The 17,321-nt window shown below is 31.8% G+C and overlaps 3 protein-coding genes across 3 annotated transcripts; 2 read left to right on the forward strand and 1 right to left on the reverse strand.

The window, feature by feature from the left end:
- Positions 1–509: 509 nt before the first annotated feature.
- On the reverse strand, positions 510–5,501 carry LOTGIDRAFT_55307 (hypothetical protein; the record flags this gene model as incomplete). The annotated part of the gene is made up of 7 exons (XM_009045926.1): positions 510–568; positions 1,591–1,700; positions 1,959–2,123; positions 2,439–2,512; positions 3,517–3,710; positions 4,963–5,081; positions 5,410–5,501. Coding segments are annotated over 7 exons (813 nt in total), but the record flags the coding sequence as incomplete, so codon positions are not given.
- A 1,106-nt stretch (positions 5,502–6,607) lies between these two features.
- Positions 6,608–10,888, forward strand: LOTGIDRAFT_181421 (hypothetical protein). The gene is made up of 7 exons (XM_009045927.1): positions 6,608–6,691; positions 7,366–7,451; positions 7,718–7,831; positions 8,121–8,229; positions 8,884–8,970; positions 9,491–9,541; positions 10,010–10,888. Exons 2-7 carry the CDS (start codon positions 7,389–7,391, stop codon positions 10,054–10,056), a joined length of 471 nt encoding a protein of 156 aa, XP_009044175.1. The 5' UTR covers positions 6,608–6,691; positions 7,366–7,388; the 3' UTR covers positions 10,057–10,888.
- A 2,223-nt stretch (positions 10,889–13,111) lies between these two features.
- LOTGIDRAFT_181424 (hypothetical protein) lies at positions 13,112–17,290 on the forward strand. The gene is made up of 7 exons (XM_009045928.1): positions 13,112–13,394; positions 13,693–14,094; positions 14,607–14,760; positions 15,068–15,318; positions 15,936–16,077; positions 16,441–16,519; positions 17,024–17,290. The coding sequence occupies exons 1-7, from the start codon at positions 13,216–13,218 to the stop codon at positions 17,266–17,268; spliced, it is 1,452 nt and encodes a 483-aa protein (XP_009044176.1). The 5' UTR covers positions 13,112–13,215; the 3' UTR covers positions 17,269–17,290.
- The last annotated feature ends 31 nt before the right edge of the window (positions 17,291–17,321 follow it).

Below are 17,321 nucleotides of genomic sequence, written 5' to 3' on the forward strand. Positions count from 1 at the left end.
CAAATCTTTTAACTGGTCTATACTCTTCTGGTCTTCTACTGTGTCTTCTATCTGTAATAAGTTGTTCATGTAATCCATAAGTCATAATATGAATCTAGGTGTATTTCCCTATCAAATTTCTATCAGTCTTACATATCTTAACTTTGGATAATTTCTCACTGGACCAGTAGTACCGTATATTTCCGAATATAATGTGCAAGCATGTATAATGCGCACCCCTTCCTTACCCATCGAAATCTGGAAAAATGCGCACCAATGTTGACAAAATTTTTTTACAAGAGAAGATTGTTAATATAACATGTTATCCAGTTAATATCATAATATCAATTCAGTCTATTTCCCTACCATCATAGCGTTTTTACAACTCTCCTTTGTTTTAGATTACTAAGTGAAAGATAGCCCAATCTGATAATGACCATCTACATGCCTTTCATATATAAAATAAGCAAACAATTTTGACCCAGCCTAATTTTTGAACAGCAACCTGGCTCAGAACTTACTTTGGCTCGGATGTCTGGTAAAATTTCTTTTAAATCTTTTATTTCCTGTTCTGCCTGTTTGATAGGATCTTCAAAACCTTCGCTTTCTACAACATAATCACAAACAATGGGAAAATGGGAAAATGGAAATATGGAGAATATCATCTACGGTTCTTTTGTTAATATTCAAATTATGCTAATCTTTCTACACACTAATGAGCTTGTGAGTCATAATAAATCTCAAATCTGTTGAGAAGTCCTTCAGTTTTATACTGAGTTCTAAATGAATGAATGAATGATTGGAGTTTTACGTCTTACTTTTCTGCACCATGTGGGCTTATGAAGACATGCAATGCCGTGCAGGGTGTGATGAGGTAAATTTTGCCAGGTTGAAAATCCGAAGGTATTATCTCGACCTTTGCCGGGATTGAACCCTGGACCTTCAGGTTAGCAAGCAAGCATCTTAACTCACTGAGCCTCCAAGGCTCCCTAGTTCTCAATGAAGAGACTAGGTTTTCTTTGAAGTGATTCACAAGGATCTTAAACAGATTTAAGGTCACAAAATGCTTTTTCAAGTAAGTCTGGACAATCTGTATCTACATTAATGAGGAACTTGAATAGGTCAATGTACAGTTCCCGTTATATAATTTCATAATACAAATAAACATACCTCCCTCTTTCTTCTCTTTGGGTCCTTCTTTAATAAAATCTTCTAATTTACCTAGAATATCACAAACATGATGAATTTCATCAATTTTTGGTGTTTTCACTGTTTTAACAAACTGCAATAGCTTTTTAATTATTATTCAAACAATTTTTTAATTTTAGTAGTTTTTAACCAGAATTTATATTAATATTTTTTTTTAATCATCTATTTTTTTTTTAACACTGTTGTGTAAAGCGTAATCGAACACTGATGTGGAATTTGCGCGATAAATCAAACTATTACTACTACTATCGTATTTCTAATATCATGTACCGGTACATTATGAAGTTTTTTAGATTTCAGTGACAATGCAAGATTGACTTTTGGTATATCTTCAGTGTGGTATTCAAGGGGTGAAAGTGTAAAAATAGGTCAAAATGTAACTATTCCTTACAACTTGATCACATAAAATCTTACCTATTTTACTTTCTATAGTTTTAATAGCTGCTCTGTAGTGATCTATAGATTGTTCAAACTGTTTCATAAAACCATATGCTAACCCTAGTTGATAATGACTGAAATACAACAATATATAGCAATTAACATATAGCAATAAGGTATGATATTTGATCTTATTGGACTCTAGTTTCCTTCCATTCATTGTGAACACTGTCTTCTTATTGTTAAGTGAACAATATTCACTTTTACTCACATTTAAAATCCACAAATCCATAAATTTATTTACTATAATCATTAGAAATGAAATACCAGATTCTTGCTAGACATCTAATGCCTATTAAACTGCTATAAGGCACAAAGAAATAATAATCTACCTTTCTGCTAGTAATCTGTCTTCTGGTTCTAGATGTTTTTCTTGTAATTTTAAACAATCTTTAAAATCTGCTATAGCCTGGTCATATTGCTCAGTTTCTAGACTCACTTCACCTAGTTTTAAATGGGCTTCAGCTGCTCGTAATTGTGCTTCTTTGGTTTCATCTCTGAAAAATGATATCAATGTAGGTTAAGAGCTTATTGAACAAAAAATCTCGATTTCAATTGTGGCCAATAAGAGTACCTATATATTATTCAGTGGACTTACCTAGTGTCATAACCTAACAAAATCCTAGGATAATCTGATAAATCCATAAAACTAAGAAGGCCTTATTATTCAAAAGCGCTTAAAATTCAATGTTCATTCTAAGATGTAGAATACTTTTTATTGACAAGCGCTCATCAAATCAAGACTAAGAAATATTGCGGTCATTAAAATATATATCTCTTTGTGTATCAAGTTTTTGAGCTTGGATACTTACTTTAAATAAATCATTTTCGCCAATTCTAACATTTCCCAAGCTAACTGTAAATTAGATACATCATCTGGATCTTCCTAAAAAAAGAAATCCAAAATGACATGGTATTATATGAAGAATTTATTAAAGCAATCAAAGCCATGCAATGAGCAAAGTAAATGATACTAGAGCAGACTACAGTTCACAAAAACAGCTATTTCCATCCTAGACGGCCCAGCACATGGCAAGATATCTAAAAAAAAAAACGTTGTTTCCAAACCACAAAAGCAAAGCATGTGAAATCCCAAAATGAAAAAAATTATTTGCCAGCTTGTCCAGCAAAATGGCTGAATATTTAAATCATTAACTGACATCTGTTTTGGCTTCTCCATCTTCTTCCTCTTCCTCTGCTTCATCATCTTCCTCACCCTCTTCGCATTCTTCTTCATCTTCCCCCTCTTCTCCTTCTCCTTCCTTACTCTCACCCGTATCTGCAATTAAAAATCAAACCGTCAAAAATGGTTAGGCATAGAAAATCATTATTTAATTATCATTTTCTATAAAGTGTCAAGACAAAATGTAGAACAGATGGCATTTCTTTCAAAAATTAGTTTTCTTTTGATTTTTGAGAACCTAGGCACACAGGGCTTTGTTGTGTCAACCAAAGAGAGTACATTTGACATATCAGTGTAGTTTCTCATATGAAGTCAGGACTGTAATCTGAAAGCTCAAATACCAAGCAAAGTATCTATTCGGTAGTGATGTCATCCTTCAGATGACATTGATATCAAAACAAAGAACAAAACTGAACAGTAACAAAAACAATCAACTAGAACTGAACATCAAACAAAACAATATATTTTAGCTCAATATAAATTGTGAAAAAAGAAAATGGTTTGTCCCTTTAAATCTCTGAAAATAAAACGTGCAAAGTGGCAAGTAAAACTTCATGCAGTTAGACAATTCATTGAAAGAATTCAATAATTCAAAGAAAACCTGGATCTTTCTCTGCCATTTCAACATCTGCGTTCTCTTCTTTGGGTTTCTCATCACCTTTTTCTTCCTTTTTTTCGGCATCTTTAGAATCAGCTTCAGGCTTTACTTCTGGTTTTGCTTCTTCAGATTTCTTCTCTTTGCCATCTTCCTTTTTCTCTTCTGGCTTTTCTTGATTTTCTGTTGTATCCATACCTTCTTCAGTCTTTTCGGTTTTGTCTTCTGCCTTTTTCGCTTCTTTATAAGATTTTTCTTTTACAATTTCCTCTTCAGTCTTCTCAGATTTTTCTTCAGTCTTTTCTGCTTCTTTTTCAACCTTTTTTTCTTCTGGCTTTTCAGATTTTTCTTTTGGTTTTTCAGATTTTTCTTCTGGTTTTTCAGATTTTTCTTCTGGTTTTTCAGTTTTTTCTTCAGACTTTGTTCCTTCTTTATCTGTTTCCTTTGATTCCTCAGTTGCTTTATCATTTGGTTTTTCATCATTCTTTGACTTCTCTTTATCAGCTTCAGAAGGTTTTGCTTCATCTACATCCATTGAACTTTCTTCTTTTGGTTTCTCTGCCTCATCTTTTTTGTCATCTTTTGTCTTCTCATCCTTAATTTCATCTTTTTTCTCTGCTTTTTCATCTTTCTTGGCCTCTTTTTCATCTTTCTTGGCCTCTTTTTCATCTTTCTTGGCCTCTTTTTCATCTTTCTTACCCTCCTTTTCCTCTGCCATAGCATCATATACCTCCTCTCGTAGTTTTTCACGCTCTTCACCTGTTTACACATTTAATAAATTGGCAATTGGATTTGTAGCACTTACGATTACACTCTTTACAGTAATGTTAACTATTCTTTATCAAGGATTTAGTCTTCATTTGAAGATCACTGAGGAGACAACATATCTCTTGAACCTAACAATATTTTGAATTCCATTCTCAGAAATGAAAACAATAGATCCAAAATGTCTAATGAACAGAATTGAATTTCAGCACATATCTCCTTTATAACATTAACATTCAAGGGACAAAACACAACATTTAACGAAAAAGTCGAGAATACAAAAAAATGAACATCTTACCTGGAAGTTTATTAGCGTTTTCAAATTGTTGATCTTTTTCTTCTTTCTCTTCATCAGCTGTTTCTTCATCTTCAACATCAACTGAAAATTACAAATTTTATATAATCAGTTACCAACATAATATTCATTATATACCTGATGACGGTGTGAGAACCACATTGAAACGTTGAAGTAATAAATATTCTAGAAGTATATATCCATAAATTGTCTTATTTAACATAATATTCATTGTCTTACACTCCTTTTATTGTTCTGTCAAATTTTATCCAGACTGGAAAGTCAAAACTGTTGACCTAATGAGGTTTATATTCATGCAATTTTGTACATATTACAAACATCCTGGAAAAAGCCACGGAAAGGATAAGTTTTCTGTTAAGTTTCACGCCATTCCTCAAAAATTCTATTTTACTAAATGGTTGCATATGTGAAACTGTTATTAATATAAGTTTGATATCTGATGTCCATCTTAACAACATTTGATAAATTGTCAATTACCTCCTTGTAATGCATTGCCTAATACTCCAGTTTCCATTCTTGCTAAATCTAATAATGATCGTCCATAGCAAAAATATGCTTCAGCACATTCCTTTGCCATCTCGCCATAATTTTTAGATCTAAATTACCAAATCATATAGTTAAATTTTCAGAATTAATTGTTCCTGAAAGTAATGTCAATTGTCACTAGCAACTGGAACATCCATCAAATGTGAATAAAGCGAGCCTCTTAATTACTGTGCAGAAATGTCAGTATTTCGACTTAATAGCTCATTGAAATCAGTAGTTCAAAATTGTACATATCTGCTAGAGATCAATCTTGTGTTGAAATAAAAAAATATTTGACTTCAAAACAATCTGATAAGTTTCAATTGTAAAATTTACATTTATATAGACAGCTTCCACGTTTTGTCAGAATTCAATCATAAATTGATAAATAACCCTTACAAGAGTTGACAAGCATCTTGAAACTGATTGACAGCTGCCGGAATTTCACCACAAATCAGATTTCTTTTTCCTTGTGCCATCAGATTAACTGCTGTTGTTGTATCCTTGGCCCTTAAAGAGACAATAATTCACTACATTCAAGCGAGAGGGTGTTCAGTCAAATTGTTTACAGTTAACAAAGTGAGTTAACTTGCCTACAAACTAAAATATGACTTGTCTAAAAAACAAAAAGACTACTTGCCTACAAAGAAATTATCGTAATAAAGATGTTGTTGGTTTGAATTAAAATTCTAATCGAATGTTGATTACTGAAGGCTAGATTTACCAAGAAAGAATCATACCCACGCTATAATAGAGTCACGACTGTCATTTTTAATTGGAAGGTTTTAAGTTGAAAGACAAGACAAAACTATGTTTTAAGTTTACTGTTAGTAGAAAAGTTGTAATATGATGAATATAAAGAAAGTATTTCTTGTACCAGTCAACAAATAGGGTTTACGATCATTTCAATTTTGTAGACGAGTTGACTTGATGAGTTCTCTCACAAAATTTTCTCAACGAATTGACTGGTAGGTATTCAGCAAGAGCATCCCTCACCGGAATCGTAAGTTATTGGTTATAAGTTGGATGATACTAATTGCCATTTAACTTTTTACAGTAATATCAATTATAGGGACAAAAATAGGTATTAAATCAAAACAATTAATCAGTGATAAAAAATATACATTCAACAAACGGTCTGGAAGACAAAGGCTACTTTGTTTTGATCCTAATCTACTCAGACATTTTCATTTAGTTTTCTAAAAAGAAAGACGAAAAACCGCGCTGTCAATTAAAATTTGGATGATACCTTTCTTCTGGGGTAGGTTCAGCAGTGCTAGAGCTTGCGGCATTTTCAGTAGCCATGTCAGCCAGAGTATTTTTCATAGCAAATAACAGATCTGACGATTCACCACCGACAGCATGAAAAGTTCGCGCCTTCTTGTGCACCTCTTTCCCGCAGTAATCTCAAAACCCAATTTCACAAGGAGAAAATTATTTTTTTATTTGGTTATTACAATAATTTAGACCAATCTAGTTTAAGAAAACAAAAACTGTAAAAAAAATTTAAGTTGTCAAACATAATTCGTGACGGAGAAATTATCTAATGGTTTATTTTTTCCATTGACATTTTGCTTAGAGACTAATTTCTAAGGTGCACAAGAAACAATGACGTCATGATTCCTTTCTAGACGGCCATTAGAGAACCTCGTGGGTCTGTTTATTACAACTTATAAATAAGGTATATCCCCTTTGTTTATTATCCTATTGTTACCTAATTAGGCCCGAGGCTGTTTAAGCGCAAAGGGCTTGAATCTGTGTCGCCTTGATCCCATGTAGCCCTGAAATTCTAACGTTATGAACTCTTATTTCAGAAACAAAATCATACGCACATTTCGACTCATCCAATCTTTGACAATTAGGCTTAGCACATAAGACTATCACAACTTGATCCTCTTTTGTCTTTTTACTTGATTAATTCATGTGGGTCTGATACTGATGACAAATGAAGAATTGGTTTGTCTGAACTACTTTTTTTAACATCCTTGATTCTTTGTTCAGATTTATTTGGTTGATCTTGTTTGTGCATGCTCCTCCTAAAGCCTTAGTCTTGAGTTTGAAAGGATAACAAATAGGTACAACTGTTTACTGGTATGGAATAATTAATACAATTGCATGTGATTGTGAATAAAATTCATGTATTATAATTATAAAATAGTAAGAAGCTATTATTACCAGTACTTCACATGTGCCATGCCACAGCTTCCCCCCTTTATCATTTATATGGTGACCTGATCTTAGTGATTTCTATCCCAATTGCAAGTGGGTCCCATCAATAACTCGTCATTGAAAACCTTTGATTAAGACTTAATGGTGTCATTAAGATAAATCCAATTAATTCAATTCTTGTTTTAGATTTAAAGATATAAGTTGAAAAAATGAATCCTGAAAAATTAAAGTTATTACAAAATAAAGCTGAACAAGTTCGTATTGGAGGCAAGGTAAATATATGTAATTGATTTTGAGAACAAAGAGAGATTATGGATTGATGCAGTTCTACCTTATTGGTTATTGAATAGACATGTTGTAAATGAATATGTTATCATTAGCTAATAATTGTTGAAATAAGGACACTGAGTAGTAAAATAACCTAAACAGGATCTTAATATTGATGAATATTTGCCATATAACTGATGTTCTTATGTTGTGTTATTTTCACTTTCTTTCTGAGATAAACGAATCTAATTAATGTTATATTTTTGTTCAGGGTAGTGCCAGACGAAAGCGAAAAGTTCAACATAGAACTACCATCACAGATGATAAAAAATTACAGAGTTCCCTGAAAAGACTGGGTGTTAATTCCATACCTGGCATCGAAGAGGTAAACAATCAACTCTTGTTGTTAAGTTTTAACAATAGCTCTTGATATCGACCGTAAAAATACATGCACTTCTCTCAAAGTGGGCAGTTATATCAGTTAAATTACTTCTGAAACTGATTTTTGAAACAGTCAGCTTCTCTGAAATATATCCTACATACAATATTCTGACATGAATAGGAAAAAATATTTTTAAGAAATTTTTTATCTCTGGTATTGCTGATTTGACTTGAATAATCTAGTCTTGATTTTGAACTAATGATCAGATAGTATTAATGTTAATGTTTTACAGGTTAATATGATCAAAGAAGATGGTCAAGTAATCCATTTTAATAATCCAAAAGTTCAAGCATCATTAGCTGCCAACACCTTCGCAGTCACTGGACATGCTGAAATGAAACGTAAGTTGGATTCTTTCAGTGGCAATATGCAATTCTTGTCTTTTAGTGAATATTAAAGTTGTCTTCCTAAAATGCAAAATTAAACGATATTTTTGTCAAGGGAAACTAAATACAATCTGAACCAATTAAAAGACAGATTTTTTGATGTTTGATAATGAAATTTATTCAGCCTTTCTTTACTAATTTGAATCAGCATAATAACTAACAAATTTACAGAATCAATGAGTCTGAAGATGGAGTTAGAGATGGGCTCCCTTAATTTCATATATGAAAATGCTAATATTTATATGAAAAGAAAGAAGAGGTGTTCTAATGACTTGGATAAATACCAGTTTGTCTCACAAGTCCATAATTAATTCATAATTAGCTAAATTAGAGGAGAATTACAATCAGAATTCCAATGAGTGATGGATTAAAAAAGGTCAAAAAGTCATGGACATTTGTGATTGGTTAAATCTCTTAATTAAATGCGTTAAGAACGTAATGATTTGATTAAGAATACCTGATAATTCATTAGAAACAACAATGAATCAAAAGGGGTGCTTAATTTGACACTAATATGCCATAGAATGCTATTTTGATGCTTTAGGACTATTGATACATATTAAGTATTTTAAAATAAAGTTGTCAACTATTATATCAATTTCCTTTTAGAAATCGCCGATATGTTACCTGGTATATTAAACCAATTAGGAGCTGAGAGTTTGAGTAGTTTAAAAAAATTAGCATCAACAGTTGCAGGTATGATATAGACATTACTTTATCTCTTAATTCATTTGGGAACTACATTAGTGTGATATTTTAAAAATTGCTTCACAAAGGTCCAGTAAGTGAAAACTGTCTGGTAGATTGTAAAGTGCAGAACTCCAGTTTTCAACTTATGCACTCCTAATATTTGCACATTTCACTAGAATAATAAATCGGAATAGTGTTCTTGTTCATGGTAGATTAGATCCCCTTTCATTAACTCCCTGAAACAATCGCTTTGCATTTCTGAATTACTTATCTTGTAAATCTTTCCAGAAGTAGGTAATTTCCTATAAAATTGATGTATTCCAATGCTGAAATCCACAGTCCCTACTTGTGACCTAGTCCAGTGCTTCTATAAGAGAGTATCTCTTATAAAACCTTATACTAGAATCAATTATCAATCAATTATGATTTGCTTATTTTTCATCAATACATGTAGCAATTTTACTCCCCAGAGATGCTGACAGATAACCCAAGGTTCATGTTATAATTAAATTTTATATGATTTCAGGAGATACCAAGGGAACAAGTGGGGATGTTGATGATGACGATGATGTACCTGGTAAGTTGATAAAATTTCTCACACATGGGTAGAAGAACAGATGGGGAAATTCCGTAAGCAGGCCTGTAACAACAGGGGGGGCAAGGCAACCCTAAAAAAAATGGATTGCCCCCCTTTAAAAATTCCATCAGCCGACCAGTTCTATTACTGCAAGTAAACACCATTGCCCCTCCAAACAGTCAAGTCTGGCTATGTGCCTGTAATTAAGTCAAAAAAACTAGTGACAACTTACTTGGTCATTTGAAAATGTGAGGGACTTCATCTATGAAATATAGTTTTAAATGCCTTAAACCTTACTCTTATTGTTAACTCTGAGTGGGAGTCATAAAATTTAGTGGAAGAACATAATTTCACTGTTTGTCTCTCTTGTGACATAGTCCTGAGAAAAAATATTAAGAAATTTCAAAGAAAATTCCTTCAATCTATATCTTGTGTCCTATAATAAAGAGTTATACTGTTCTTTTTCAGATTTGATCGAGAATTTTGATGAAGCCTCGAAAGGAGAAGGGGATTAGATTTGTGCGAATCTATAATCATGCATATTTTTTATTTTACAATTATCTATTGCGCGTGATCCTCTGTACAAACTGTTCAATTCAGCATGTAATGGGAATCTTCTGCCTGTTTTATTGGAAGTAATGAGTTATCTTTCCATGTATACTGCCATCAGCCCTTAAACATGTTGAAATTTTTAGTTCAGCTTCTTTTGGTAAGAACTTATCATTGATGGTTAAAATTTGAAATACACACAGAAAGAAACAAATTTTAGTTTTCTTATTATCAAGTACCTGCTAAAAATTATTTATCATTATCTGAATGTATTTCAAATTCTCATTATTAAAAATGTAATAAAAATTGAAGTATAAAACTGTATTTATTTTAATTGGGCATGCTTATTTGACTGTTTTTAAGACAAATTTGATTTGGAAATCAAAACAGGGCATTATAATGATACCACAGTTAAGCGTTGAATAAAAAATGGTGTTTCTTATAGCATGGAAAATGCATAGAAGTATTGAAGCAAATGTCATGTCATTGTTCTTTCAATTACAAAATTTATTGGTCACTTTTAAAAAGACCAATGAGTCTTAAGTGTGCATTGATATGAATTGTGATGCCAAAACATATTGAATTGGAAATTCTAAGCCAACACAGCAAATGCCACTTGGTCCACGGTAAAGAAGCACAATTCTTAAGAGTCACATAATTTGAGCATTAATTCAATAACAAATCAGAAGCACATTATCAATCGTAATCTTCACTATATAGATCTTCTGAATCAAATTTAATTTCTTCTAATAGTTCGTTGATATTCTCCATTACTTCTTGTATACTGTAATTAAACATATCAGACATAAATTACACTTTACATCTCAATAATTAACAAATTAGCAAGCTTACTATATACAGCATTTGGTAGTTCTATTTGGAAATGTTTTCTAAAGACTATGAAATTGGTCAATTCTTAATTGAACAAAAGTTTGGATATCTTTTCATCAAGTAACTATTAGTAAGCTAAAACACTATTCTATTGGAATGAAACTAATATAAAAAAAAAAGGAAAAAAACCTTTTTCTAGCATCTGTTATTTCTATCTGAAATTTCTCATCGTCTGGATGATCCTTACTATGTTGTCTTGACAACTGTAAACTAGCAGTCTGGAAAAAATATTAAAATCAAATATGGTCTACATATGTATAGAAATAAACAAAAGATAGCTATCTTTCCTGACCTACAACTGAAATGCTCTTCATACATTTTATCATAATATTTCACACTTTACTAATCTTAATAGCATTTCAATGAATTAATGATGGATGCTTTCAATACATTATTATAAAGATCTAAACACAAGCAGGACATTATATTTTTTTTTTCAATAAAGTAAGCATTTTAATATGTAATATATATTAATTGTCTTAATCTACATATAAGAATACCATGATAATGCATTTATCTCTAACACAGTTGATCTTGCAATCTTAATAATAAAAGAGTGGCATCGGGTGTCGAGTGATACACATGACCTGTAAGTAATAATACCAAGGTATTGGGTCTTCAAAACTTACCAAATCCAATTTCTTCTTTTCTTCCTCTTGTAGTTTTTCCATATTATTTGCTATTTGTGTTAAATTATGGTCGTTACACATAGAGTTTTTAATGTCCAATATTTCTAGGGATATATTTTGAAATGTTTGTGTTATTTCATGAACTAATTGACGATATAGTGGAAAATTCAACAATGGAGCACTTTCTAAATATGCCTTGAAACCTCTGAAAAATAAATTTTTTCTATGAAACTTTCTTACATGCTTCATAAATCATATTTTATCATTTTATCTGGAATCAGACATTACTGGCAAATGTAGTAAAATATTCATACTTAAAGAAATCATTTTTAATAATCTTATTCCTGATATGCCTATTTAAGCTTATCACTTTAGTACATTCTTTAAAATGCAATCTTCACACTACAATTAAGTACTCTACCACGAAGAAAAATCAGATAAGTAAAGTGAGTATTAGGGGGTGAGATCTGACTCTCAGAAGCACTGGCACAAGAATTAGAATTTTCTTGCCTTGATAAGGATTGGAACCCACAGCTCCTAATCACCTAGCATTGCTAGGCTAGCAAACTACAATCCAACTGGCTAATGACTCAGCTATTCCATTGCTACAAAAAGACCATGTCAGTAGGAAAATTTATTAGTAAATGACCTCTAGGAAAACTTACTCTTCGAACAATTTATATGTTTGGACCCTTTCTTCTTGTAATGAGTAAAATCTTTTGAGTAGAGTTTTGGGGTCTTTTACATTATCATTCACATTACTGTCTGAATCAACCTCCATCTTTCAATCTATCTGAAATAAATAATGAAATTATTGTTAACTACACCAGAGCCTTGGTTAACACTGAGTAAAATTTCTTTTTTTCAGGGGAACACTTGAAGAAACCCTCGACTCAAACAACAGGTATCTGATTCTGGTCGAAAAAATTAAATATAATCAGATATTGTTTTAATTGTGACAATTAAATCTTATTTCTATCGACTTGAGTCATGTGCTTGTGCAAACGACAGATTTAGCCTTAAGATAAAACTTCAAAAATTTCACAATTTAATTGCAGACTTACAGTTTTTATAAAGCAAGTGAATGTCAAGTAGACAAGAGTCAACAGAAATGTTCACTAGAAGATCTACTATGAATTGTAACAAAGTTGATCTATATCTATTTCACTGACTTAAACCAACTGGCAATACGGATATTTGTAGGTTTATTTGTATATTTGAAAAAATTCCTCACAATTTCTTTTTCGGGAATGACAAGCAATATTTGTGAAATCTAAAATTTAGTAACACTGTAATTTTTGACACGAAACTTTATAATTTTCTAAACTAATGTCAACTTTCGTCTATGTTTTGAGAATAATAGAATGGTTTGAGCTAAATATTAAATAAATGTTATTCTGATTGAAATATCTTACAATCATTTAAAAGTAATCAAATTTTTAAGATAGTATTCGCATCGGTATATCTGATTTCAAGGTCTGAATTTGTTCAAAACCAAGATGTCTGCGCCCTTGAATCTTTGTGAAAATTGTAAACAAAACCTTTTTTATCACAATTTCTTCACTATTTTATGACTTACGGATCAACAGTCCCAACTTTGAGTAGATGAATATGGGAGATGTAAATGTCACCTCTAAAACTGAGCATGAACGATTTGTGTCGGGCCATTCTGGAACATCTCAACTTGAAATTGCATTGCAACTTTCAGTTCCTGTTGCAGCAGTCCTTCTCAGAGATGCCTTGTTTATGTTTTTAACATTGAATCATTGGAAACCTCCATTATGGTAAGTGTAGGCTATGAGTACGGTGTTAAGCTAAATCTTCTGGCTAGATTTTTTTTTTACTCATCACACCTTTCCTTCTGTGACTGAGTACGCCTAAAGTTGCTAAAGTGACTAAAAAAGTAACAGTAATTGCAACAATAATAATAATGGTTTATTCAAGGTCATGACATTGTCATAAGACTAAGAATATGAGTGGACCTGTTCCAAAAGAAAACTTACTGATGCAAACATATAACTTTAAGTTTAAGCTTTTTTTTTTTTGAAAAAAAATGATAAATGATTGCTATTTTTTTTTCAGGATTAGGTTTGGTATTGACTATATGCTAGCAGTCTTTCCATTGTTATTGATGGCTACATTACTCAATGAATTCAGTGTAAAATGTTTAATGACTTTACTTTGTGGTGGACTTCTACTGATAGGGATGATCATGGTGTCAAAGAAGAAAACAGCTAAAAAGAAACAAATATCATGGCTGGACATCAACATGTCTGGGAAAAGACTGTTTATTGACTATTATCGAGCCTTTATCAATGTAGGTACAGCAGTAGTGATATTAGCAGTAGACTTCCAGATATTTCCAAGAAGATTTGCCAAGACTGAAACTTACGGTACTGGGTTAATGGACAGTGGAGTTGGTTGTTTTGTTATGGCCAATGCTATAGTGTCACCTGAAGCCAGAGGAAAGCATCAAGGAGACAGGTAAGGTATTTCATATTTGCATTTAAGGGACAGGTAGGCTATTTTTTTGACCAATCATACCTTAGTCTCAGAAACTGGAATTTTTAGCTGAGCTAATCAGTAATAGTGTTCACAGCTCACTGTGATATATATAGAATAGTGAGTAAAATTCCTAGTTTGAAGTATTCTTTTGGAATTATGTATTTTCTGTACATTTCTAGTACTTCTGAAGACTATTTACAAATATTCAAGACTGGAATCAACCTCCCAAATTGGCACACCTGTCCCTTTAAGGCAGTAGGTCTGAGAAAATCCATTCATAAAACTACTTATTTTGCATCCAAAAAAGTAAAACATTATGAGATCTCCTTATACTTCTACTGTCATTGGCCCAGTATTTGCTCACCTGTCCTCAAGAGCATGTGATGCAATCTTAGGGTCTTCATTTTTTTCATTCTGTGCCTCCAATAAACTGATGTTTCCCCAATCTAAATCATAACATGTTATCTCTGTTACAGATCAATAGCAGGAAGATGTAAAATGATCCTTAATTCGATCAAGTCCTGTCTACCTCTAGTTCTACTAGGACTAGTCAGAGTGGTTTCAGTTAAAAATTTAGACTACCATGAACATGTCACTGAATATGGTGTCCATTGGAATTTCTTTATTACATTAGCAGCTGTAAAGGTAAATATTTTAGTATTTTCTTGTCTTAACTTTACTTACATCATTGGTGTTAACTGCTAAATGTTATTATCATGTTATCATTGAAAGTTTTCTAAAGGATTGAATATTCTAGATACCCTTTTACCAGACATATTGTTGATGACAGATCATATCATATTGATGTAATTTTAGACAATCTACTAAAAGTGAAGACAGTGGGATGGCTCAGAGTCAGTCTGAGATCAGTTGCTCGCTGCATGACAAAATCTCACATGCCAACTGATGCCATAGCCAGCAGTCATCTCAGGTTTTCGTCTTTCTTTTACAGATATTCTCAACAGTATTATTCACAGTATTTCCAGTCAGTTTTAGTGGAATAGTCAGTATTATAATAGCAGTGTTGTACCAATATGTCTTGTCCTATAGAGGTCTGTCTGACTATATCAGGAATGGAAGAAATGGTCAAGATGTTAGAACTGACTTGATAGATGCTAATAGAGAGGGAATTTATTCTTCTATTGGTTATATTGCTATCTATATGGCTGGCGTGCAATTAGGAACTTTTATTTTCCAAAAAAGGTAGGCCTTGCCTTTATATAATGATATGATATATATTTTTTTGACGTTATTGTTCAGTAAAAAGGGTTGTAAAGAGGTTTTTTTTATGTGTGTATCTCTTTAATGTGTAATTAAGGACAAGGTAACATACACCAGCTGGCAGGTAACTCCATTACAGACTATAGTATTTCAGAAGTTATTGATTGGTTCGATCTCATCAAAATTTGATTCCTACTCATCATGCCTGTTAGACACTTCAAACTAAGTCCCATGCTGTAAGTGATAAATATAAAACAATTGTCAGATCATCAATCTTCCAAAGTTTATAGTGATTTAAATGTATGAAACAATAATTCTATGTTTCTGTCAACTAAACCTAGTGTTAGATGGTGATGAGAACATAGTCTCATGAAAGCACTGGCCTAGGTCACAAGTAAAAATTTATGATAAAACAAGGTACAAGTTAAAGGTTAAGATAATTAGATATGTTAACTTTGGATGTCTCTGTAATACTATCTGTGGTAGTATCATTTCTCTAGCTGAAATAGCTGAAAATATAAGAGTCAATATTCTTCTGATATATCAATAAACCTAGTGTTATTAATTTTTTCTAATAGACTCTACTTTGTTTTTTGTAGAGAAAGACTATATGATTGGTGTAAAGTATTAGGTTATATTGTAGTAATATGTATAATATCTAATGGTCTCCTGTATCTAGTTCAGCCACATGTAGAACCTATATCACGCAGATTGTGTAATGCTGCCTATATATTATGGATGGTGAGTAACCAGGAACTTTAGTGTAGTGATTAGAATGAAAATTTAAGTAATTTGTTACAATCTGATCCTAATGGTCCATACTTACATTTGTAGTGACGAGATTTGTTCTTATGCTGTATAGTCCATTTGCAGATTTTGTACTGATTTTTCAAAATGTGAGATAATAAATTTGAAACTCAACTCTTCTGAGAGTTAAGCAATACTGTATTTAAGCACTTATTTTATCATATATTGAATATCTTCATATGTAAAGCAAAAAAGACCTGATAGGTACAAGTGAGTTTTTTTGTAAATTTCAGATCAAGTTTATTATAGATTATTAGTTAGTAAATTGTAAGTAAAAATCTAAAATTGTAATTTCAGGTTAACTTAAATCATATATTGTTAGCGGGCTATTTAATAGTTGATATGGTTTTAACAGTAGTTAGACACTGGTGTAAAGGTATGTAGTGTAGATAACTTACAATTCTTGTAATGCTTTACAGGATAGTTGTCTAAATAATTACTTGATCTAGATGAGGACACAATATCAGTCATCAGCCACTAAGTAAAGAATGAAAATTTGTCTTTTATACATTTATACAGGTATACAGGTATACATTTTATGTGAATATAACAAATGATCTCATAAAAATCATCAAAGCAGATTGGTTCATTTCCAACCTATTATATTATAAGTTTGTAGCAGGTGAGACTCGCAAAAATGGACACCTATTAGTGTTAAGGTACCGATTTTAGTCAAAGTTTATAAAAGGACATTTGCTTGCACAACATGGTATCCCTTTCAAGGGTTATTTATAGTCAATGTGGTAATATAATATAGGTAAGGGCATATTTTGTCAACACTTTTGCCATGTCTGTGCGAGATCATTCCCTAATTATAAGGTAAAGACATTTAACAAGTTTTTTTTGAAATCCTGACGATGACTGTATACTTTATTTTCAGAATCTTTGAAAAAAGTGAAAACCAAAGACAGTGATTTAACATCGTGTATTATTTCAGCTGTGAATTATAACGGTTTAGGCTTTTTTCTACTCTCTAATTTATCTACAGGTATTGTGAACCTGTCAATCAAAACTATTCATACTCCGCCCACTTTATCATTTATAGTATTGTTTATTTATACTTTTATATTATCTGTTATTATTGTTGGTTTATTCAAATTTAAAATCTCTTTGAAGTTTTGGTAGAATAAATTATTTTTTTTAAAGCAAATGCATTCTTTTCTAATCAGGCAACCTAC

This window comes from Lottia gigantea (genome assembly GCF_000327385.1).
Source record: "Lottia gigantea unplaced genomic scaffold LOTGIsca_1, whole genome shotgun sequence".
Taxonomy (NCBI): domain Eukaryota; kingdom Metazoa; phylum Mollusca; class Gastropoda; family Lottiidae; genus Lottia; species Lottia gigantea.